At 52.1% G+C, this 25008-nt stretch overlaps 1 protein-coding gene across 5 annotated transcripts in view; it reads left to right on the top strand.

Annotated features, from left to right (window-relative positions):
- LOC116955358 (uncharacterized) overlaps positions 1–25008 on the top strand; it is a 378574-nt gene that overhangs the window by 197395 nt on the left and 156171 nt on the right. For all 5 annotated transcript variants that reach the window (XM_076053062.1, XM_076053060.1, XM_076053059.1 and 2 more), the window contains 10 exons: positions 313–366; positions 1269–1322; positions 1634–1687; positions 3546–3590; positions 6286–6339; positions 7972–8016; positions 9716–9769; positions 19842–19886; positions 21373–21426; positions 23344–23388. In XM_076053062.1, the coding sequence (XP_075909177.1) occupies positions 313–366; positions 1269–1322; positions 1634–1687; positions 3546–3590; positions 6286–6339; positions 7972–8016; positions 9716–9769; positions 19842–19886; positions 21373–21426; positions 23344–23388 (504 nt within the window). The remainder of the gene's footprint in view (positions 1–312; positions 367–1268; positions 1323–1633; positions 1688–3545; positions 3591–6285; positions 6340–7971; positions 8017–9715; positions 9770–19841; positions 19887–21372; positions 21427–23343; positions 23389–25008) is intronic.

The following is a 25008-nucleotide window of genomic DNA, read 5'->3' as shown; positions in this document are numbered from 1 at the left end:
CACCACCACCGCCGCCGTCGTCATACCGAATCACCAAGCGCTGACAATAAGTAACCTCGCTCAATTTAAGAAACGCTGTTGCACCCTCATCTGTCGTGCTCTTCGGCTGTGCTCTTTGTTTCCGGCCACTCGGATTTTTGTTTGCCACTTGAGCTCTGCGCCCAGCAAAAGCGCGCCAAAGCAATAATGACAAAAAACGAAATATGACCCCCGTGTCATCGGTTTGCTTGATGGCACGCGCGAAGGACGGCGTCGTAGTCACGCGGATGTCAGTGATGCTTAACTGAATTGGTTTTATTTTGCTTTTTTCAGGGGCGCTCCGGCGCCGACGGAGCGAGAGGGATGCCGGGCAACGAAGGCAGCAAGGCAAGGCTTCCTCGACTCCCCAGAACGCCAAGGGCCTTTTTCACATCCGTGTTGGCTAGGAGATGTTAACTACCTCGCCTGGCGTACAGCAGGTCCTGGGTTTAATACCGGCGCCCACGCCTGCTGTATATTTGGAGTTTGTGTGTCTCTCCCCGCGGTAGTGTGGATTTTTCTCCGGGTCCTTCGGTTTTTCCCTCCGCAGTTAGAGTCTACGCCACGCATTAAGAGCATTTGGCTGCTGTAAATTTCCACGTGATGATGATACGCCGCTTCGTTGAGCTATCATTTGTCGTCGCCAGGACACTTATGAAAAAGAGCGACATATGTCAATGGGCCTTACACCTGGAGCAGTAAAATAAAAGCTTAACTTAAAGCTTTCGTGACTGCAGGAATTCATATTCTTTGGGTCTTTCGGTAAAGTCACGTAGATAGGTTCAAAGAAAATGACACAAAACTACGATGTTTCGATTGCAACACAAGCGGTCGATCGGAAAAGTCGTAGTTTTTTGTTATTTTCTTTGAACCTATTTACTATAGTTTTAGTGTACATCCAGGCCCGCGATCGTCTCACTGTCCATCGTACAACGCCGTCACCCTCCCTCTCTCGCTCATGATCCTCATCATCATCCTCATAATTATCATCATCATCATCATCCTCCTCATCATCCTCATCATTATCCTCATCAAATCGTCAGCCTCATAATTCTCATCATTCTCATCATCATACTCATCATCATCATCCTCCTTCTCCTCATCATCCTCATCATTATCCTCATCAAATCGTCATCCTCATAATCATCATCATTCTCATCATCATACTCATCATCCTCATCATCATTATCATCCTCATCATCATCCTCCTCCTCGTGATCCTCCCCACTGACTCTCCGCTTGATTTGCAGGGCGATCGGGGATTCGATGGCTTACCGGGTCTGCCAGGCGAGAAGGGCAGCCGGGTGAGTGTGTGTGCTCCCCCGACACGATTTAAAGCTCACGCCGTAAATTGAGATTACTCCTCCCCCCCCCCCCCCTGCTGTGAGACTCCTGTGGACTTGAGAATTAATTCAATGTTATTTTTGGGTAAAGAATTGACTTCTGATGCACACTATCTCATTGTTTAACCCGCTTCACTGCGCGTGCCTGTGTTTCATTTCATACTTACGTTTGAGTTTTATTCGTATAATTTCAGTGTGTGTGTGTGTCCAGACTTTTTCCCTGCTGTGTTGTTGTTGTTGTTACTATTATTTTTTTGTTACCATCCCCCTAGGGTGACATTGGCCCAGCGGGACCACAGGGGCCTACAGGGGACGACGGGCCCAGGGTGAGTGGCCATGACGCCATTTTGCTACGCGAATTAGGATGCCATTTTTTTATGCAAATTAGGATGCCATTTTGTCATGCTAATGAGGACACCATGTAAACCCGCCATCTCCATCGCATCTGAATACGCAGGGCGTAGTGATCGGCAGGCCGCGTGCCGTCGGGTGCACTCAACGCTTCTAAGACGTCACTGTACCTTGGAGATTTTAAATCCCTCGCCTGGTATGCAGGACGTTCGTGGGTTGAATCCCGACCTGCTATATTCAGAGTTTGCGGGGGTTCTCTCTCTCTCTCTCCCCTTTGGTCACGTGGATTTCTCTCCGGGTCCTCCGGTTTCTCCCTACACATTGAGAATCACCGTCATGCGTTTGGAGTATTTGACTACTGATGTAAACTTGCGCATGATACGTTGAGCGCTAATTTTTCATGGCTAGGTCGCTTCTGAAAATAGTTACATAGGGCAGCGGGCCATACCTGGTAAAAAAAAAAAATAATAATAATAATAATCAGACGCCTGTAGGAGAGTAGACCCAAATACCATTCTCGAGTGAGCTCTCCAGAAGCCTCCCCGTTGCATCCCTCATCAGGACCGATGAGTCGCAATGGCGATGAGCCAGCGGTGGCAAAACGACATTGCGGCCACACGATCGGCCTCGATTGTGTGGCCGTAATGAGCTAGCAGCGGTCGAGACAAGGCCGAGAGGTCTGCGCTTGCAACACCGAGTTTGCGACGGCATTGCACGCGTGAGCAGCGGCGCCCCCGCCGCTCATTCTAAAATCTAACGCGCATTGTTTTTTCATGCCCACGGGACCGTAATAGCGCCTGAGCCGGGTGCTTTTTGCCGAAGCTGGTGAATGTTTTTTTTTTTGTTTGCGTGACAGCGGTCGCTCGCCAACTCAACGTGAGACGCTCCTTGAGGATGCAATGGGGATAACCATTGGGAGAGGTGGGGGGTGGGGGGCGGGCGGCTGGGGGCTCCTCAAGACAATTGGCAAGAGAACAATAATTTTAACAAGTGAAACGTCTGCTTCGTCGCACCTGTCGTACGTGCCTTCACTCTCCTCACAGGCTGCCCCACCCCCGGCCACGGCTGCGCACAGAGGCGGCACAGCATGCCAGCGTGTCATGCCATTGAACCCGGCAATCCCAGTTGGATTCGCGCTCGTGGCCGATAACAGTGGGATTTGTAGGAACAGGTTATGGGCCTCTCCCGTAAGTCGACTCGGACTCAATGCAGTAGCTGGTGCGGTGTGTAAACATCACAGCGGAGACAAAGGCGGCCGGGCGTGGTGCTGTGTTGTTTTTGCCCTTCATAGGCGCTGCTCGCCAACAGCACTTGCCCCAACAGTCTGCTAAGCCTACAAAGGGAATCTTTCCTTTTTTATTTCACCTGTCACCTCTGCAGTGGACTTCCTTTCAATGCAACGATCCCTGCTTTGGCTGCCAGTCTGTCATCAGTCTCTACCGCCGGCCATTGTCGTCCATTCTAGCCACGGCACCCCTGACCCAGGCCCCCCACTTTAGGGGACAGTCGATGTCACGAACTTCGACTCGCACCAGCGCGCGCGCGTGTGTGCGTTCACCAATCCCGCAGTATTCATCCCCCCTGTCTCCCGGTGGGATGCCAAAGAGGCGAGGACTTCTCCACGCTTCGTTGCAACCTCTTCAGCTCTGTGTTCCCCTTATGTCATTCGGACGAATGAGCCTCGATAAGCCCTATGCGATGGGAGGTGTAGCGCTGTTAAGTCCGTGGTTAAATCCCTGAAAGCCAGGCTGTGTTCAAACGGCTCAACGTTGTTGTTGTTGTTGCGAGAGATTGTATTCTAAAATTTATTTTTTGTGTTTATTCTCTCCCCAGGGAGACACGGGGGCGATCGGAGCCAGGGGCTTGCCAGGAGAGTCTGTAAGTGAGCGAGCGAGCGAGCGATCGAGCGGGAGAGAAACTTCGATTCAAGCGCCGCGTGCCCATGTCCCGGCTGGCGTGGAACGTGCAAGCCATTGCGATGCTGCCGCCCCTTCTAAAGGGACTGGAATTTGGCAAAGGGGATGTTTGCGGTTCTGTTGCTCGTTGACGGATTTGGTAACAAATGTAAACCCGCCATCTGCAGTTCTCAGGCTGAGTCGTGCCACTTGTTTTTCGAAAGGTTCTTATCCCATTTTTGTAAATTTGTGTCGCGTCGTTGCACGAAATATCGGTGACACCTCTCAAAGAGAATATTGAGATATGGAACAGCCCACGGAAGTGGATATCACAGAGCTACACCTGAGAGCCCATCAAATGACCTCTGGCCCACACGGAACAGCCCATGGAAGCGGATATCACAGAGCCACCTCTGAGATCCCATCAAATGACCTCTGGTCCACATGGAACAGTCCACAGAAGCAAATATCACAGAGCTACTTTCTCAATCCTTGATTTACATGACCTCTGATCCACACGCAGTTGGAGGGGCAGCACTTTCCACCTGCTCTGCCGCATGGGAGTAACGTTCAACGTTCATCACATGACAGTCAAACCAATATTTTTAATTCTCAGAGCTGTAATTTAGCCAAAGGCAGCCACCATCGTCATTGGTCACGTTCAATCCACTGCTGGATTACGGCCTCCTGAAGCTGTCAAATTAAGTGCAGAACTCGATTTTCACTTAATCGTTTTTTTTTGTGGTCATCGGTGACCAGGCAGAGACCATCAACTCTCCTGCGGGGATGTGAACCCAGACTCAAGAGGAGCAGTAGTGTAGCGGTTAGCATGCTTTGCTACGAACCCGGCAGCCCGAGTTCCATTCCCGCTCACGGCCAACAGCAAATGACGGTTATCGGAAACGGTCCTGGGCCTGCCCAAGTGTGGTGTGTAAGCATTGCCACTGGGGCATGGTGCTGGCCACCCACCCCATCGTTTGCCGTGGCGGACTTCATAGGTGCTACTCGCTGACGACACTTGCCCCAAAAAGTCTGTTCAGGCTATATGGGGAATCTTTGTCTTTGTCAGCGAGTGGGGGGGGGGGGGGGGAGGGCAGCTCGGCTCAGTGTCTCTCACCTCTGGTCCACCTCTGAATATATAGAGTGACACTTTTTGAAAGAAGGCGTCACGTTGTAATTTTTTTATGCCAATTTTTTTCTGTTTTAAAGATGACGGCGGAGCTGAGCTGACGTTGAGCACATTGGAAACACATTTCCAACTATTAGACCTCACGCTCGGAGGCAGCGGCAATCCTCTCTCTCTCTCTCGTACGGCCAATGAAGAGCAACTATTAAACACTCGGCTCTAAGTGATTTGGCCGTTCAATTGCTTCGTCTGGGGATTTGCCGGAATTGCCAATTCACCCTTCGGGCGTACACTTGTGGGGGCACAGTGCGAAGTTACGCGCTCCGTGGTTTGGAGTTAGCCTGAGCCGCGCACGCGCGTGCAGGAGGAATCCCTCCGATTTTCCGCCGACGGCGTCTTTCCAACTTTGTTTTCAACTTCGCGACGCCACACGGCCACTCCCCGCTCGCTCCCCCTTTGAAGAGGGAGAGGGAGTGAGCGAGAGATCGACTCGGTGGAACCGCAGACGTGCAGGGGGACGGCAGCAGTAGCAGTCAGGCATGACCAACAATTGCCCCAGCTCTGCGGTCCTCTACTTATTATTGCGGTGTTACCGGCCAATTAATTCGCGTTTGCATGTGGGAGGAAACCGAAGCGCGTGTGGAGGAAATGCGCGCGTCCGAGGGGGCAACGCTTTATCCCCCGTGCAAGACGAAACAAGCCACATTTCTGCTGCACCGCCATCTCCTGCTAGAGCCATGGGTACCGCTCTCCCTCGACGCCCCGTGGGATGGGAGTTTCACGCAACATCCGTGTGCTGTGATCCGCAAATCCTCGCTGCTGCCTCCGCAGCACCGGATCACTGCAGGCAGCCACGTGCAGCAGCCGGAGCTACAGGGGGCTGTGAGCAGGGCTACCTGAGCTGTGGGGTGTGGCTATGTAAGAGTGGGAGGGGGCTTTTGCCAGCTTTCCCTATGTGTCCCAGCGGAGCCTCCCTATTAATTTGACGGACCCTCGAACTTTGGTGTTTCCAATCCCCACCAACCGGACGTCGCTTCCTGGGCCGGAAATATGCGACCAGTGGTCGCACTCGTTCCTTGCAGCCCCTGGGTTCAACTCGCGAGCCGGGACACCTCTGTGGTGGGGAGCTGTGTGTGTGTGTGCGCGTGAGTGGGGTCTTCTCTATCCCGCTACAACAACCCCATACAATACAACCGGCTTAGACCAAAAACATCCCAGCAATGCTGAAGCATCACCTGCACATTTACTCCGTTTGTGTCGCACACGCGCGCGCACGCACGACAGCTGCAATAGCAACATCAACACCCGCACTGCAGAAACCATGGCAGGACCCTCCTGAACAAGAGTCTTGAGACTCGGTGAAACAAACCCTGGTGGGGGGGGGGGGGGGGGATATTAACAACAGTGATAAAAACGAAATGTGTCACGCTACGTTGTTGTTGTTGTTGCACACGCGTGCTCGGCGGTACTCGCATCTCTAGGCTGACGATGGGAGGTCGGATCGCTCGGGCTGACGCGTCCTGCCCTCTGTCCCGTTCCCCCCCTCGCCCAGGGACCACGGGGACTCATCGGACCGAGAGGAATCCCCGGGAACCCGGGCCCTGTGGTCAGTAGCCCTCGTAACTCAAACCGTAAGAGGTTCCCTCGCCGGTACGATGACTTCATGTTTAGCTTTTCGGCACAGGCCACGCACACGCGATGGCGGCGGTGGTGATGGTACGTATGTACGTGTAACGGCTCTGAAGGCGAAGCAGTAAGGTAGACACAGTCACAAAAAAGGACCCTAAACTTCGTGCTTGTGTTCCGGCTTGCGTCTTCCTCCAAACGTCCCCACTCCTCGTGCTCTCCCCATTTAATAATCCTCGGCCCCCTTTTCTCAAAACTTCTTGTCCTGGTTTGTTTTTCCTTTAGCCAATCCCCGTCCTTCCCCTCTAACGGTTGCTCTCTCTTATTCTTGGTTCTTTCGGTAAAGTCACGTAGAAGGGAAACAATAAAATAATAAAAATATAAAACAATACAATTCTCACGACGTTTCGACTGCAACACAAGCAATCGTCATCAGGTGTGAAAACCACAGCAAGAAAATTTGAAAATATTGGCGGTTTTTTAACGTTAGCACCACGGAGAGCGATTTGACAGTTTGTTCAGATGGACGAGTCCATCTATGTTCGGAAAAGAGGAGGAGGGAGACGAAAATTAATGGATGCGGTCTGAAAGCCACCGTAAGCGTGATCAATAAATTAAGACCCGAAATGGTTGATCAAATCCTTCCAATGATTGCTAAGCCATAATATATCTCTGTTGTCCGATTGATCTCGTTCAAACCGTATTCCTCCAATCCTTTAAAAGTCTGCCTCCCGACGAATCACCATGGGGGCCTATTGCTACCAATTGGAGACCCTTAGAGTTTATTTTCGAATAGCCGTTAGGCTGCATATTGGCTTGGGGTAATTTGTCAGGCATTACATACGTACGGTGAACTTCTTTCGCACCGTACGTAGCCAACCGTGCGGTGTTGAGGCGTTATTGCTTATTGCCAACGGAGCAGCAGCCAGCAGTAGCTGCATCGCTGAATAATTTGCTGAGTTTTCTTTGGGTTGCAACTCCCTTGCAATGAAAATGTGAGAGTATAATAATGTTGACGACGTTAATGAAGATGTTGATGATGATAACGACAGTGGTGGTAGTGATGTGTGCCAATAAGTTTCAAGGACAATGCATCACATATTATAATCCGAGGATGTTTTGTTTGCATGTTCACCACAAGTAGTGTGTGTGTGGTTCATGCAGTAACTTGTTGATTCCTTGCTAAGTGTGTCTATTTGGTGTTTGAACAGCTTGGCACAAATCCTGTTTTTTATTGACAGAAAGGGTAAAGACCTATTTTCATTATTATTTTTCATACTTTGATACTGGCAAAAATATCCAGTGAGACGACGATGGTCATGACGATGATGGTGATGATGATGGCAATAATGGTGACGTTGACGATGGTGATGATGACGTTGACGATCATAATTACGATGGTGATGATGACGATGGTGATGGTGATAACATTGACGATAATAATTATGATGGTGATGATGACGATGGTGATGATGACGTTGACGATAATAATTGTGGTGGTGATGATGATGACGATGGTGGTGATGATGATGATGACGATGGTGGTGATGATGATGACGATGGTGGTGATGATGACGATGGTGTTGTATTTTCTGCCGCGTGGATGCTGTAGGGCCCTCCTGGCTCGGATGGTCCTGTCGGCCAGAAGGGCAACGTGGTGAGTGCTCTGTCTGATGGGATGGGGATGGTTTGGTTTTATTCGCATGTGTGGGCGTGATTCGTTTACCTTCCTTGCACTCAATATCGTGTGTTTGAAATTGTTTGTTCGTGTGACGTTCTGACCCCCGTGCCCCGACAAAACATCCGTGAAGAAAGAGCTTCATAGCTCATCGGATTCCCCCTGCAGTGTACAATACGATATTCTGTTTCTGATTGTGCTCCCGCGCGATGCGTCCGTGGGCCACGCGTCCTGCCGAAGGAGGGGGGGGGTGGGGTGGGGGGCTTCTCTTTAGACGCAACCGGAGACTCCCCCCCCTGGCCTCCGTAGTTTCTCGCCTGGCTGAGCAAAATGATCCCGGGAGACCCCCCGCGCGCGACGTCAATTTGCTGCTTCGCCAGCGTTGACGTACGATTGAGTTCACGTGCGATTGTTTAATGCATCTGCCTGCCTAATGCATCTGCCTACCTAATGTATCTGCCTACCCCTGACGCCTGCTGCTGTATATTTGGAGTTTGGGTGTCTCTCTCTCTCTCTCTCTGCCCGTGGCCTGCGTGGGTTTTTTCTCCGGTTCCTCCGGGTTTTCCCCTTCCACTTCTCGAATCGCCGTCGCGCGCTTAGAGTGCCCGGCTGCTGCCAATGCATTTCTAGGTGATGATGACGACGACGACGATGACGAGCCGACTTCGTTGAGCTGTCATTTGCGATAGCCATGTTGCTTCTGCGAGAGAGCTACATTGCTCCTTGGGCCATACCCGGTGAAAATACATATATAGATGATTTTAAGTTTTTACGTCACTTCCTCTGCCATCCTGCACGTGTCCATGATAATGATAATGAAATGAAATAACAAATGGAGAATTAAAAAAAAAACAATCTGGCCGAAGACTGCGGTCTATCAACTGGAACAGAGGCATGGGGCGAGCGACGGGGACTCGATGCCCCGTTAACAACACGGAGGCATCGTCGTCGCCGTCGTCATCACAGTGATGCTTGAGCACTCCGCTACTCCTCCTGATGCGATCACCTTGACCCTTCCACCACTTCGCTGTGCGATCACAGCTATCACTCCTGACGCCAACACCGGCCGTACGGATAAGAAGAGGATGATGACAATAGTAATAATAATAATAATGTCTGCATCCGTGATGGGCACCGTGGCTGTATGCATGCACTTTGAAACTTCTTTTGCACCAGCATACATAGAGAACAGTTTTGAGTCTATGGGCAGTGTTGAGTCTATGGTGCAGTGTTGAGTCTATGGGCAGTGTTGAGTCCATGGGCAGTGTTGAGTCTATGGGTAGTGTTGAGATTATTGGGAGTGTTGACTCTATGGGTAGTGTTGAGTCTATGGGCAGTGTTGAGTCTATGGGTAGTGTTGAGTCTATGGGCAGTGTTGAGGCTATGGGCAGTGTTGAGTCTATGGGCAGTGTGGAATCTTTGGGCAGTGTTGAGTCTATGGGCAGTGTTTAGTCTATGGGCAGTGTTAGTCTATGGGCAGTGTTAGTCTATGGGCAGTATGCATGTACGTTGAACTTCTGTTGCACCACTGTACGTAGCCAACTGTGTTGCTCGGAGGTCCTTGGGCTAAGGACAAGAAACTTGAACGCAAACAAAAAAGTTCTAAAGAAAGGAGTTTTCAATCGCGATGAATTTGAAAGTGCACAGCTCCTTTGTAGTGATCTCTGGTCTCTTGCAGGGACTTCAAGGTGAGCCAGGAGCACTTGGCCAGCAAGGAAACCCTGGGTCCCAGGTGAGAGTGCGACTCACGCATCCCATCTGTTTATTTCACGTTTTTTTATGATTACAGTTTTCTATATATTTTTTTCTCTCCCAACTTTAACAATGCTGCAGGGCTGTCGCCACCGATGTCATGATTCGCGGCTGATTTGATTTTTGGGTCGGATTGATCGCGCGGGTCGGAGCCTGAGCACGCTGCGTCGTGCACCCCCTCCTCCAGCCAACGGAGCCAGTTGAGAAATGCGTCGCGTGGTGAGCGGACGTGCCGATTCATCGCTCAGTCAGCGGCACCGGCCGTGTGTTGGTGCGAGCGCGGTGTGTTGGTGGCCCGGAGCGTCGATTGTCCAATACTCTGTGGGGTTTTTTGTAACTCTTAAGGGCCTCCTCCATGTGAGTCGCTGTTAAACTGAGTCTACGGGTTTCAGTGTGAGGCTATGGGTCTCTCTATGAGTCTACGGGTCTCAGTGTGAGTGTATAGGTCTATATGTGAGTATGAGTCTCTATGTCAGTTTATTGATCTCTGCGCGAGTCTATGGGTCTTTCTGTGAGTGTATGGGTCTCTATGTGAGTCTGCGGGTCTATATGTGAGTCTAGGGGGGTTGCGTGTGCCTATGGTTCTCTGTGTGAGTCTATGGGTCTCTCTGTGAGTCTATAGGTCTCTATGTCAGTTTATGGTTCTCTGTGTGAGTCTATGGGCCTCTATGTCAGTCTATGGGTCTCTATGTTAATCTTTGGGTCTCTTCGTGAGTCTATGGGTCTCTATGCAAGTAAATGGGTCACTATGCGAGTCTTGGTCTCTACATTAATCTATGGGTCTCTACGCGAGTGGGTCTCCATGAGTCAATGGGTCTTTATTTGAGTCTATGGGTCTTTGTGCAAGGCTATGGGTCTCTATGTGAGTCTACGGGTCTCTTTGTGAGTAAATGGGTCTCTATTTGAGTCTTGGGTCTATGCTAGTCTACGGGTATCTGTTTGAGTCTATGGGTCTCTGTGCAAAGCTATGTGTCTCTATGTGAGTCTACAGGTCTCTATGAGTATATGAGTCTCTACGCGTGTCTTTGGGTCTCTACATGAATCTATGGGTCTCTACGCGAGTCTCTGGGTCTTCATTTGAGTCTTGGGTCTCTATGCTCATCAACGGGTATCTATTTGAGTCCGATGGTCTATTTGTTAGTAAATGGGTCTCTATGTGAGTCTACGGATCTCTATATGAGTCTATGGGTCCGTGTGTGAGTCTATGGTAACTGTGCCAAGTCCATCAACTCAACGCCTGGGAAAAAATCCCGGCTTAACCACGGCGTGGCTGACAATTCCCCGGATTCGAACCCACGCGCTCAGCCATTGCCGGCTCATTGTTTCTGAGCCCCCAAGCCAACTTCCACCACCTCCTCCTCTTCCCGTCAATCAACACGCATCCCTCGCGCGTGGTGGGGGGGGGGGGGGGGGGCGGGGGGGGGGAGGGCTGGCGGCAAGGAGGGAAATCGCATTGAACGCACAGAGTCTCGTCGTTACAATGCGAGTTGGCCATCGAATACTAAAACACGTGTCCATTTAATTGAGTCATTTTACCCCCAGGATGTAACCGATCCATTCACGTTGAAGCACTGCAAATAGGATTTCCCCCCTGCCCCCCCCTCCCCCGCCCCTGTAGATGTATTGTATATGAGTGCATACACAAAGACAAAGATTAAACCCCTGCCCCCCGTGTAGCCTTTGCAGACTGTGGGGGCAAGTGCCGTTAGCGAGCACCTATTAAGGCCGGCACGGCACAACGAGGGGGTTGGGTGGCGGCCAGCACCACGCCCGCCCGGCCGCCTTTGGTCTCCGTAGTGGTGACGTTTACCACACGCCGCACCGGGTACCCACTTGAGGCTGAGTCGACCTAGGGGAGGCCCAGAATCGTCGCTGAGCGTCGGAGGAGTGCGCTAACCGCTGCGCCGCTGCGCTCCCCACGCACGCCGGGTACACACACACACAGCGCGACCTCGCGTGTCCGCGTAAGCCTTGAATTGCAATGTCCCTTCATGTCGCCCGCGCAATATTGTTGTGCGTAAGCCTTTGAACAAATTGATTTAAACTCGAGCTGAATCTCGAAAGGAATCTCGCCTTTCCAATTGAGAATTTTTTTTTATTCTCGCCTCTGTAAGGAAACTAGGTCTGTCACCAATCGACAGCAAGCCTCGGACTGGGTATAAAAATACATGTAAATATTTCACGAGGCGCAGTGAAGGGTTAGTGGCGAGATTGCCGAATTAACGCCACAAAACATTATACTGGGCACAGTGAGTTGTCGTTAGTTGGGGGGGTGGGGGGGGGCGGGGGGGGGTGACAGGAGGGTGGGGCTGTGTTATATGTATGTGTTTGGGTCTCTAAGAATATGGGTCTCTATGTGAGCCTATAGCTCTCTATGTGAGTCTACGGGTCTCTATGTGAGTCTATAGCTCTCTGTGTGAGTCTATGGGTATCTGTGTGAGTCTATGGCTCTCTATGTGAGTCTATGGGTCTCTGTGTGAGTCTATGGGTCTCTATGTGAGTCTATGGGTCTCTGTGTGAGTCTATTGGTCTCTGTGTGAGTCTATGGGTCTCTATGTGAGTCTACGGGTCTCTGTGTGATTCTGTGTGTCTCTACGTGAGTCCATGGTACTCTGTGTGAGTCTATGGCTCTCTTGTAAGTCTACGGGTCTCTATGCGAGTCTGTGGGTCTCTATGTGAGTCTATGGGTCTCTGTGTGAGTCTATGGGACTCTATTTGAGTCTATGGGTCTCTATGTGAGTCTATGGGTCTCTGTGTGAGTCTATGGGTCTCTGTGGGAGTCTGTGGGTCTCTATGTGAGTCTATGGGTCTCTGTGTGAGTCTATGGGTCTCTATATGAGTCTATGGGTCTAAATGTGAGTCTATGGGTCTCTATGTGAGTCTATGGGTCTCTCTGTGAGTCTATGGGTCTCTATGTGAGTCTATGGGACTCTGTGTGAGTCTATGGGTCTATATGTGAGTCTATGGGTCTCTGTGTGAGTCTATGGGTCTCTGTGTGAGTCTGTGGGTCTCTATGTAAGTCAATGGGTCTCTGTTTGAGTCTATGGGTCTCTATGTGAGTCTATGGGTCTCAATGTGAGTCTATGGGTCTCTGTGTGAGTCTGTGGGTCTCTATGTGAGTCAATTGATCTCTCTTTGAGTCTATGGGTCTCTATATGAGTCTATGGGTCTCAATGTGAGTCTATGGGTCTCTATGTGAGTCTATGGGTCTCTGTGTGAGTCTATGGGTCTATATGTGAGTCTATGGGTCTCTGTGTGAGTCTATGGGTCTATATGTGAGTCTATGGGTCTCTGTGTGAGTCTATGGGTCTCTGTGTGAGTCTGTGGGTCTCTATGTGAGTCGATGGGTCTCTGTTGAGTCTATGGGTCTCTACGTGAGTCTATGGGTCTCTGTGTGAGTCTGTGGTTCTCTATGTGAGTCTATGGGTCTCTGTGTGAGTCTATGGGTCTCTATGTGAGTCTATGGATCTCTATGTGAGTTTATGGGTCTCTGTGTGAGTCTATGGGTCTATAAGTGAGTCTATGGGTCTCTGTGTGAGTCTATGCGTCTATATGTGAGTCTGTGGGTCTCTATGTGAGTCGATGGGTCTCTGTTTGAGTCTATGGGTCTCTACGTGAGTCTATGGGTCTCTGTGTGAGTCTGTGGGTCTCTATGTGAGTCGATGGGTCTCTGTTTGAGTCTATGGGTCTCTATGTGAGTCTATGGGTCTCTGTGTGAGTCTGTGGTTCTCTATGTGAGTCTATGGGTCTCTGTGTGAGTCTATGGGTCTCTATGTGAGTCTATGGATCTCTATGTGAGTTTATGGGTCTCTGTGTGAGTCTATGGGTCTATAAGTGAGTCTATGGGACTCTGTGTGAGTCTATGGGTCTATATGTGAGTCTATGCATCTCTGTGTGAGTCTATGGGTCTATATGTGAGTCTATGGGTCTCTGTGTGAGTCTATGGGTCTCTGTGTGATTCTGTGGGTCTCTATGTGAGTCGATGGGTCTCTGTTTGAGTCTATGGGTCTCTATGTGAGTCTATGGATCTCAATGTGAGTCTATGGGTCTCTATGTGAGTCTATGGGTCTCTGTGTGAGTATATGGATCTCTGTGAGTTTATGGGTCTCTGTGTGAGTCTATGGGTCTATATGTGAGTCTATGGGTCTCTGTGTGAGTCTATGCGTCTATATGTGAGTCTATGGGTCTCTGTGTGAGTCTGTGGGTCTCTATGTGAGTCGATGGGTCTCTGTTTGAGTCTATGGGTCTCTACGTGAGTCTATGGGTCTCTGTGTGAGTCTGCGGGTCTCTATGTGAGTCGATGGGTCTCTGTTTGAGTCTATGGGTCTCTACGTGAGTCTATGGGTCTCAATGTGAGTCTATGGCTCTCTATGTGAGTCTATGGGTCTCTGTGTGAGTCTATGGGTCTCTGTGTGATTCTGTGGGTCTCTATGTGAGTCGATGGGTCTCTGTGTGAGTCTGTGGGTCTCTATGTGAGTCTACGGGTCTCTATGTGAGTCTATGGTTCTCTATGTGAGTCTATAGGTCTCTATGTGAGTCGATGGGTCTCTGTGTAAGTCTGGGCGGCTGGGAACAGTGGTGCAGGCGGTGACCTCTGACCCCCCCCTCCCCTCCTCCCAGGGTGACCTTGAGCTCGCAGCGCGCAACCCCGTGTCATTGCCTCAGTGGGCGGGGCGGGGTTGCGGGGCGGGGCGGGGCGGGGGGGGGGAAATGAATAAATAAAAACGAAAACAGAAAAAAACATTCAATATAAAAAAAATCAAAGTGAAAGGCAAGAGGCGCGTTATGCTCTCAGCCGTATTCCTTGATGTCTCCGGGTTTGACATTCACGCGGCTCAGAGTGCACGCGCGATACATATTCATGCGGGCCGCGCGTTCCCGGGACAAATCCCGCGCCCGCACCGAGAGGCACCGCGCGCATGCATATGGAACGCGCCTCTCTCCGAAGAGGACATTTTGATGCGTTCGCCGGGGAAGGGCTTTCAAATATTTCCTTCGACAGAAGAACGCTTGCTGCGCGCGTAGCCATTTTTTATATTTACGAACGTGCGAAAGGTTGGGCGGGTGGCTGGGGGAGGAGGGGGAGGGGGGGGCGGTAACCGGTGCAGCCCTGTAGACGTTTCAGGGGTCGCGCCTTAACCGCGTCCCCAACACATTTTTAACCTCTTGGACCGCCGTCGCCGCCGCCCCCGGGGGGGTCGGGGGGGGGGGTTTATGGCGTGGACGAAGCGCGCCAATTCGTCACCGGTTCGGCGCCAGCCCGCCGTTAACGTTAGCCGATAACGTTTGTCGGGGTGAAAAACCCGCGGCACTTCGCCAACAGGCTACCGGAGTTTCAATCGTCGCGGTGGGCTCACGCGACCGGCGAGTGCTGAGCCGGTGGTGGCGAATTGGCGGCGGTTTTGCCCACGTGACTTAGCCCCCATCAGTTATTTGCTCTGCGTTTGGGTGGTGTTTGGCGGGCGTGACGACGCATTTACAGTGTCACGCCATCTAACCCCAGAACATTGACCGCGGAAACCTTTCGAGGTTGCTCAGCGGAAATGGGGTTCTTGAGAGGGGAGGAGGAGCGGGGAGGAGGGGGTAGAGGTGGGAGGAGGGGGGAAGAGGGGGTGAGGGGGAGGAGGGGGGAGGAACGCAACAACATGAATGAGAATCATTGGAGATAGGGGCAAAGTTAGACCTTCGCCCGTCACTTAGAGACCCATAGATTCACTTAGAGACCAATAGACTCACATAGAAACCCATAGACTCACTTAGAGACCCAGAGACTGACTTAGAGACCCAAGGACTCACACAGAGACCCATAGACTCGGGTAAAGACCCATAGACTCACATAGCAAACCATGGACTCACACAGAATCCCATAGACTCACAAAGAGACCCATAGACTCACCTAGGTACCCATAGACTCAACACAGAGACCCATAAACTCACGTAAAAACCCATAGACTCACACAAACACCCATAGACTCACAAAGAGACCCATAGACTCACGCAAAAACCCATAGAATCACACAGAGACCCATAGACTCACATAGCAAACCATGGACTCACACAGAGACCCATAGACTCACGCAAAAACCCATAGACTCACACAGAGACCCATAGACTCACGCAAAAACCCATAGACTCACACAGAGACCCATAGACTCACGCAGAGACCCATAGACTGACACAAACCCAGCGGTGATTAAAGAATATTGATGGACATTGAGTGAACGATCTTGGACGGAGCTGCAAGGGAGGAGGGTGACCTTGATCCTCCGACTCCTTTGAGAATGGTCGCCACTCCCACAGACAGGAAGTCATCTCGGAGAGCACGTGCTCTTGGCCCAGTTAATAAATAATAACATTACGCTCATTTTCGTGGTGATTTTACGTAATTGTCCCGGATAACAATTATTTATTGTGATTTATTATTGGTGCGTGCTCTCGACCGGAGAGAGAGAGCGAGAGAGGAGAGGAGAGAGGAAAAGAGGAGAGAGAGAGGCGAAAGAGAGAGGAGATAGTGAAGAGAGAGAGAGGAGAGAGAGAGCAGAGAGAGCGATAGCGACATGGAGTAGGAAGAGAGAGGGTAGAGAGAGGGGAGGGGGGCAGAGAGGGGGGTAGAAATAGAGGAAAGGGGTAAGCTGAGCAGTGTGAGAAATATTTTGTTAAATCTTTCATTTAAAAAGGGGCGGGGGGGGGGGGGTTACATAAAGCAAAGCATTAAAAAAACGAAATGATGAACGAAGCAAAGTGCTGACTACACCGAGCATCTTCTTGTTTCCTCTGATCGTAAAAAAAGAGAGAGAGAGGAGAGAGAGGAGATAGTGAAGAGAGAGAGGAGAGACCCCAACCTCTTCACGGGCTGGTCAACGTGCTCTTCGGCTACGCCAAGCTCGCCATATACAGGGCGAGGAAGGTAGCCCTGGAGGGGCAACGTCCAGCCAGCAGCCTGGACATCTTCCGCGCTCTGGTCGGAGCCAGGGTGTGTGGGCTGGAGTTCCGCCGTGCGCGGCTGACCCACGCCGTGCCGGCCTTCAAGGAGCAGTGGGCGCTGGAGGAGGCCGTGTGCTCGGTGGCAGATGACGGAGAGCTCTGCATGCAGATATAAGCTACCCGTCGGAGGCCGTTTGACTGTGGGAAGGGCTGCGTGCAGATGCAGCACTTGTCGTAGTTATAGAAAAAGAGAGAGAGCGAGAGAGTGGGCGAGAGAGAGCGAAATGGAGTAGGAAGAGAGGGGGCAGAGAGAGAGGGGGGGGGGCAGAGAGGGGTGTAGAGAGAGAGGAGGGGCAGAGAGGGGGGTAGAGAGAGAGGGAAGGGGTAAGGAGAGCAGAAAAAAACTATTTTGTTGGGTCTTTCATTTAAAAGAGGGGGGGGGGGGGGGGTTACATAAAGCAAAGCATAAAAAAACAAAAAAAACCGAAATGATGAACGGAGCAAAGTGCCGACTTCACCGAGCATCTTCTTGTTTCCTCTGATCGTAAAAAAAAGAGAGAGGAGAGAGAGGAGATAGTGAAGAGAGAGAGAGGAGAGAGAGGAGAGAGAGGGGACAGAGAGAGAGAGGCAAGAGAGGGGAGAGAGAGGAGAGAGGGGAGAAAGAGAAGAGAGGAAAGAGAGGAGAGAGGCGAGAGAGAGAGAAGATAGTGAAGAGAGAGAGGAGATAGAGGAGAGAGAGGGGACAGAGAGAGAGAGGCGAGAGAGGGGAGAGAGAGGAGAGAGGGGAGAAAGAGAAGAGAGGAAAGAGAGGAGAGAGGCGAGAGAGAGAGGAGATAGTGAAGAGAGAGAGGAGAGCGTGAGGAGAGAGAGGGGAGAGAGAGGGGAGAGAGGGGAGAGAGAGGGGAGAGAGGGGAGAAAGAGAAGAGAGGAAAGAGAGGAGTGAGGGGGGAGAGAGAGGGGAGAGAGAGAGGAGAGAGAGTGAACCGTGGCGTGTGTACGGGAGAGGAAACACAAACGCGATGCCCCCACCCCCCAATCCCATTTGTTGCCGGTCAACCGGGCCCACGGAATGGATTTGGATTCGCGTGATCTCGGCGGCAACGCCCGGCACTCCTCCCCGGTGGCACGGAACGGATTAAAGGGCATTTAAATGTTGTCAATTTAACGAAATCCCTTACCTCTTCGTGTGTGTTCATTACTGTCAGTCTCATTTTTGCTGTTGTTGCCATATTTGAGGGTTAATAAGGGTTGCCGTGGAAGAAGCACCGGAGAGAGAGAGAGAGGAGAGAGACACTTGGGGTACACCGAGTGGGGTGGGGGGGGGGGTACAGGAAAGCACGGATCGGAGAGCGAATACAAAAACACGGGAGATGCCGCACGTCTCCCGCCAACGGAACGTGCAGCGCTGCCCGGCGGCGTCTCGGCGGTTCGAGCCGGCCGGGGCGGTTCGAGCCGGCCGGGGCGGTTCATGCCGGCCGGGCCGGTTCGAGCCGGCAGGGCCGGTTCGTGCCGGCACACCGCCACTCCGTTCGGCGGCACTCAAACGGGTTTGCCGGGCTGTGGGACCGAAGTTCAACGGCGGTTGTCCTCTGGAGAGACACTACCCACCTCTTCCTCCTCCTGCTGCCACCATCCGGCCATAGGAATGTAGAATGGCCACCAGTGGCTCTGCAAGGGGGCTCTGAACGGGAGATGAACGCCGATGCCTCGAAGCCGACCTGAGCGGGGGAATAATAACGACATTATTAATAGACGGTAGTGAATATAAGATGTGTGCCGTTAAACCCCGCCACCACCCGATGCAGCCAATTGGCAAGGTTTTGTCGCGGGAACAAAACGTGCCCAATTCGTTACCAGTACAGCACGCACCGGTGTGTTGGAGCGTAAAGCCACAACACAACACAATTGTATTATTCTTAACGATAACAATAATACTTTAATTTTAATAGCGTCATTCATGCTAATAGCATCCCACAATGCTGCGAGTTAATTATATATATCTATCTATGAGGACCAAATCTCATATACAGCCACTACCAAGCAAATAAAAACCCAACTACTACTTCTACTAGCGAGAAAAACCTGACGTGAATGAACGAATGAACGAATGAAGGACAGCGCTTCGACGTTCACTTGGGTGATGAGCGCCTGCGGGCGCTGGGGGTGCCAGGGTGTGTGGGTGGAAGGGAAAGGGGGGGGGGGGGGCGACACCCAGAGTTGGAATGGCAGCCCCAAAGGGAGGCGGAAATGCAGATGGGAGCATCACACCGGGAGTCGTCTTAGACCGGCACGCGCTCATCAGCATCCCCCCAGCACAACGCGGGATTTAAGCGGCTTTTCCAACTTGGCAATTAACTAAGTTCCCCATGCCTCTTCGCGCCTGAATATATATATTCGTTATTATGAAGGGCTTATGAGAATGTAACAAAGCGTGGCGAGTCGCCCCGCTCGGAATGAATAAGTCGGAAACAAATTCGGAATTCGGAGGCATCAAAGACGGCGTTTCTCGAAACCCAACCCCTTTGCCATCCGCCCGTCTACATGAATCCGATCGATGGGCGAGTTGCGTGGTACGGAGGGTTCAGAGCGTGCGGATGCTCCCGCGGTATTGCCGGAAAACCGCGCTGCCATCGACGGAAAGAGTCGGCCGGCTTGGCCCCTCTTAGAGAGGTGGGGGGGGGGGGAGGGGGCCCGGCCCTCCCTCTCCGGAGCTGCGTTGAGCCCAGTGCCGTTGGCGCAAACAAAGTAACAAGAGGAGGCCTCGTTCGCTTTTCGAACTCGGCGATGATGACGGGGGGGGGGGGGGTGGAAATAACAATATTTTTAAAGCCACTTCAATGCGCGCGCACATGAAAAATTCGAGGCACGGTGGCGGGGTCCGTAATGAACGACGTCGCGAAGCGGTCCTCGAAGAGCCCCCGCATGCCGGCTCCATGAGCCGCAGTTTGCCCCGACTCCCTCCCCTCCCCGCCCCCCCCGATCTCAGTCACCACCGCCGGAGGAGGAGGAGGCCCTTGCCTCCGGCAGTGGCACGAGCAGGAAACTGCTGGGCTGCGCCTTTAGCCTCGCCGGGGCAGCGAACGTAAACCGGCGTTCCGTGCGCGCGCCCTCCTTTCTTGTGTTCGCAGGGCATGCCGGGACCTCAGGGGCCCATCGGACAACCGGGAGAGAGGGTACGTCACCCGCTCCTCTAGAGCGGTGGTCGGGGTTGGCGGGGCGCGGGCGGGAGCGGAGCCGGGGCTGGCTTCCTCCCCCGGTGGCGCCGGCTCGGTGTACACCGAGATCTCGGAACTCCGCCCCGTCACCCGAACTCGCACCGCGGCTTTAATCGCGTTGGAGGGAGGGGAGAGGGAGGGGGGGGGCGGTGGGTGGGTGGCTGGTTCGCGTAAAGAACGAAGCCATAAGCTGAAACAGACAAACCCACACGCGGGAGGCTTTGGCGATCAATATTATTCGCGATGAAGGTTTTTGGGTGAGATCACGTGAGTATAAATATGTCGTAACCCTCCACCACCTGACACGGGCAGTGAGATTCGTCACGTAATTGGACGCGTCGCTTACGCGACAAACCTTACTGGCTGTGTCGGGTGGTGGAGGGTTACGACACAACATTTATATTCACCCGATCTCACCAAAAAAACCTTTAGCATGAAATAAAACCACGCTAAATTTCGATTTAAAGCTTTCGTGACTGCAAGGAATCATCTTCTTGGTTCTTTCGGTAAAGTCACGTAGAATGAGAATAAAACAATGAAACAAAATAATATTTTGTTAGATCTGCAAAACTCAAATCGGTTTTAATAGCGCGGTGGCTGGAAACCTGAACGTGAACCCAGGATAATCAGTGCCCCCGGCTCAATGCTCTGACCTCCGAGTGACCTCCAAAGGGTGATTACATTTTCTTTTTCATCGCGAGCTAAGCCAATCTAAACAATTTGCCCCTTTTTTAATGCTTTCGCTACTGTGCTATTGGCATGGCGTCACCACGCAACGGATCCATTCAGAACCTTTGCAGAGAGCACTGCAGCCCGCGGAAGCGGATATCACAGAGCTGCCTCTGAGAACCCTTTATTCGAGTGACCTCCGTGTTCACAGGGTATGGGGCAACGCTCTTCCGCACCCGCTTGTCGCGTGTGACGGTCACACCGACATTTTGGCTCTCAGAGCTTGAATTCGGACAAATTAATTTGAAGAACCAAATTTTACATGACCAGAGTCTTTTTTTTGTGGGTGCGTTCAGTCACTGGTGGTGACAGGGCTGAAACCATCAACTCGTAACACTTGAGAATCTGGTTTAACCACAGCTCAGTCGGTGTGGGTCTATGGGTATATAGGTCCCTACCTAAGTCTATGGGCCTGTATGTGAGGCTATGGGTTTATATAGGAGTTTATAGGTCCCTGTGTAAGTCTATGGGCCTGTATGTGAGTCTATGGGTGCCTTTGTAAGTCTATGGGTCTCTAAGTCACCGGTGACCGGGCTGAGACCATCAACTCACTACACTTGAGAACTCGGTTTTAACCATGGGTATCTCCCTCCCTTCGAACCCAGGATCTCAGCGGTGCCGGCTAAGCATTGGCTAAGTGTCATTCTGGGCCGAACACTTTGAACGTAACATCTTTGTCTCTTCTCCTCCCACCAACCCCTCCCTCTCCACTCAGGGTCCTGTTGGGAAACCAGGGCTGCCCGGGTTCTCGGGATCTGACGGGCCTCCCGTGAGTGGATTTCTACACCGCCCACCAGCATCAGCGTTGTCAAAAACCGCGGGCCATTGCCCACTTTCGATCGTTCACCTGTAGAAGTTCACGTATTCGCCAGATGTGTGTGTGTGTGAGAGTCTATTGGTCTCTCTACGTGAAACAGTGAGTTCCTATGCGAGTTTAAGGGGTCTCTGTGTGAGTGCGTGAGTCTCAATGTGAATCCGTCTGTGTGAGTGTGTGGGTCTCTCTACATTAAACAGTGAGTTCCTATGCGAGTCTAAGGGGTCTCTGTGTGAGTGTGTGGGTCTCTCTACATTAAACAGTGAGTTCCTATGCGAGTCTAAGGGGTCTCTGTGTGAGTCTGTGGGTCTCAATGTGAATCCGTGAGTGAGAGTCTGTGGGTATGTCTATGTGAAACAGTGAGTTAATACGTGAGTCTAAGGGTCTCTATGTGAGTCCGTGGGTCTCTATGTGAATCCGTGAGTTCCTATGCAAGTCTAAGGGTCTCTGTGTGAGTCTGTGGGTCTCTATGTGAATCCGTGAGTTCCTATGCGAGTCTAAGGGTCTCTGTGTGAGTCTGTAGGTCTCTATGTGAATCCGTGAGTTCCTATGCGAGTCTCAGGGGTCTCTGTGAAATGGTGAGATCCTATGCGAGTCTATGGGTCTCTATGTGAGTCTATGGGTCTCTATGTGAGTCTATGGGTCTCTATGTGAGTCTATGGGTCTCTATGTGAGTCTATGTGTCTCTATGTGAGTCTATGGGTCTCTATGTGAGTCTGTGGGTCTCTATGTGAATCCATGGCTTCGTATGTGAGTCTATGGGTCTCTATGTGAGTCTGAATTTCTATGCAAGTCTCTCAAAACTCACGTGACTCTTGTGTGGCCACCCCCACTCTGAACCCCTCTCCATAACCCCGCCCACTGTGAAAACAGACGCTGCCCGCTCGGTGCAGCTCACTGCTACCGCTCGCTCTTTCCTCCTCCCCTATCATCATCATTATCACTCTCTCATGATGATCATCACCCTCTCATCATCATCATCACCTTCTCATCATGATCATCATCACCGCATAATTATCACCATCATCACCCTCTCATCATCATCATCATCACCCTCTTATCATCACCATCATCACCCTCTCATCATCATTACCTTCTCATCACCATCAGCCTCTCATCAACCCTGACGTCTTGGCCCTGGTCATTCCCTCTCCCCCTCCTGCTCCCCTCCCTGCACCGATGCTCCCCCCGCTCTCTCCCCCTGCTGCTGCTCCTCCATCTCGATCCCCGCCCTCCCCCTCTTTGCCCGTCTGCGAGACTTCCGTCCTGGCCTCCGTTCCCTCTCCCACGCATCTCGCTGCCCGCTCTCCTCCCCCCCCCCCCATGCCCGCTCCTCTCCGCCCCGTCTGCTGCCCTCTTGCTCAACTCGCTCTCGACTCCCCCGCGGTGGGCGCCGTGCCACGGGCGGCACCGGTTTTTTTTTTGTCGTTGTTTAAGCGACTCGACGAAACGAGAAGCTCCGATCACAGCTGACGACCCTCGCCCGCCACGAACGCGTCACGCGGTGCGCGTCGTTGGACGGTGCTCGTCGAGCTCGTGAACCCTCGAACGAGTAACCTGGTTAGCGGCGTGTAAACAATCGGCACTGGGGAGACAAAGGTGGCCGGGGTGGGTGGTGGAGGGGGGGGGGGAGTGCGTGGTGATGGCAAACACCCGTCGCTGTGCTCGCCGCGAGCGGCGTTCACGGGCGCCGCTCGCGGGCGGCGCTCGCCCCGACGGTCTGTCGAAGGCTCTGTGGGTGACCTTTGTGTTCGTGCGTGTGTGCGTGTGTGTGTGCGTGTGTGTATGTGTGTGCGTGCGTGTGTCTGTGCGTGCGTGTGTGCGTGTCTGTGTGTGTGTGTGTGCGTGCGTGCATGCGTGCGTGCGTGCCAGGGCCACCCTGGGAAAGAAGGACTGCCGGGCGAGAAGGGACAGCTGGTAAGGAGGGGACGGCGTGCACATCTCCCATTTGCAGCCCTGATCCCAGTGGCGGAAATTCCACGTTGCTATGGCGGGGGGGGGGGTCAGGGCTATCCGCACGACAAGTGCCTGCTCGCTTGTACGCGACTCATCGAGACGGCTCCCTCTCGCGTCGTCGCCGCTGCCGATCGGCCGTTCCTTGCCCCCGTCCCCGGGGAACACGAGTCGTCCGTCCGTTCGTGCGTGCGGTCACGCACACGTTGGCTTGCTTCTTACCACGGATGAAACTTTTATTGTTTCCTAACCCGCAGCTCTCTGCCACCTCCACCACCAACCCCCCCCCCCCCCCACCTCGGCCACAGTCCTCCTTGGCTCTGTTACAAATCACCGCTATTCATATGCAAACGAAGTCACTTTAAGGGGAGTTAATTGGGGAACACCGCCGGCATACTTATTTCGCTTTGACCGCAACGGTTGCAACCGAAAGCACAACAACAAAAATAGGATGATCGTTGACGGCCCCCCCCCCCCCCCCCGCTGCGGTGACGCGTTCGGCCGCTCTTGTCTCGGAGGTTTTTTTGGCGGTTCTAATCCGACGGCCGCCCTGGTCAATGTGCTCATAACCGTAGCAGTAGTAGTCGTCGTAATAATCATAATAATGCTACTTCGATGTGGGTTCGTCACTCAAGAGCGGACGCAAAATAATGCACACCGTGTCAACTCATGGTTTACCCCGTATTTTTGTACAGGGACAATGAGTTTTCAGGTCCATACGGCGAACAGTCTTTTCAACACAGGCACACAAAATGTGATCATGGGACTCCGTAGGATGGATGTTGAGATTTATAAGGGGCACGGGGTGACCAATAAGGTCTGAATTGGTCTGTAATAAGGTCGGGCATTGATAAGGGATCGATGGCTACGAATAAGGTAGGGCATTGATAAGGGATTGATGGCTATAAATAAGGTAAGGCATTGATAAGGGATCGATGGCTATGAATAAGGTAAGGCATTGATAAGGGATCGACGGCTATAAATAAGGTAGGGCATTGATAAGAGATCGATGGCTATAAATAAGGTAGGGCATTGATAAGGGATCGACGGGTATACATAAGGTAGGGCATTGATAAGGGATCGATGGCTATTATTAAAGGTAGGGTATTGATAAGGGATCGATGGCTATGAATAAGGTAGGGCATTAATAAGGGATCGACGGCTATGAATAAAGGTAGGGTATTGATAAGGGATCGATGGCTGTGCATAAGGTAGGGTATTGATAAGGGATCGATGGCTATGAATAAGGTAGGGTATTGATAAGGCATCGACAGATATGGGAATGTCGTGACGTCTTTTTCAAGGGGGGGGGGGGGGGTGGTCCCTGCATCAGAGACCACGCTTTTCCAATTTCGCATATTTCTACAAACTAAGCTATAAACATCGTTGTGTTTACTTTACCAGGTGTAAGGGCCCACTTCAGCTGCGTCGCTCTTTTTTCCAGAAGCGACCTGGCCATCACGAACAATGGCGCCTCATCATCATCATCATCGTTGTGTGGAAATTTTCTAGCGGCAGCCAAATCCTCCAAACCAGTGGGTCTCGACCTTCACTGCAGGCTTCCACCCCCCTTGGTTCTCAATC

The sequence above is a fragment of the Petromyzon marinus genome, chromosome 59 (assembly GCF_048934315.1).
Source record: "Petromyzon marinus isolate PM22_M1 ecotype Great Lakes invasive population chromosome 59, UKy_Petmar_22M1.pri1.0, whole genome shotgun sequence".
Lineage (NCBI taxonomy): Eukaryota > Metazoa > Chordata > Hyperoartia > Petromyzontiformes > Petromyzontidae > Petromyzon > Petromyzon marinus.
The sequence above is the reverse complement of the archived record's forward strand: the minus strand, read 5'-3'. Positions and strand labels throughout refer to the sequence as shown.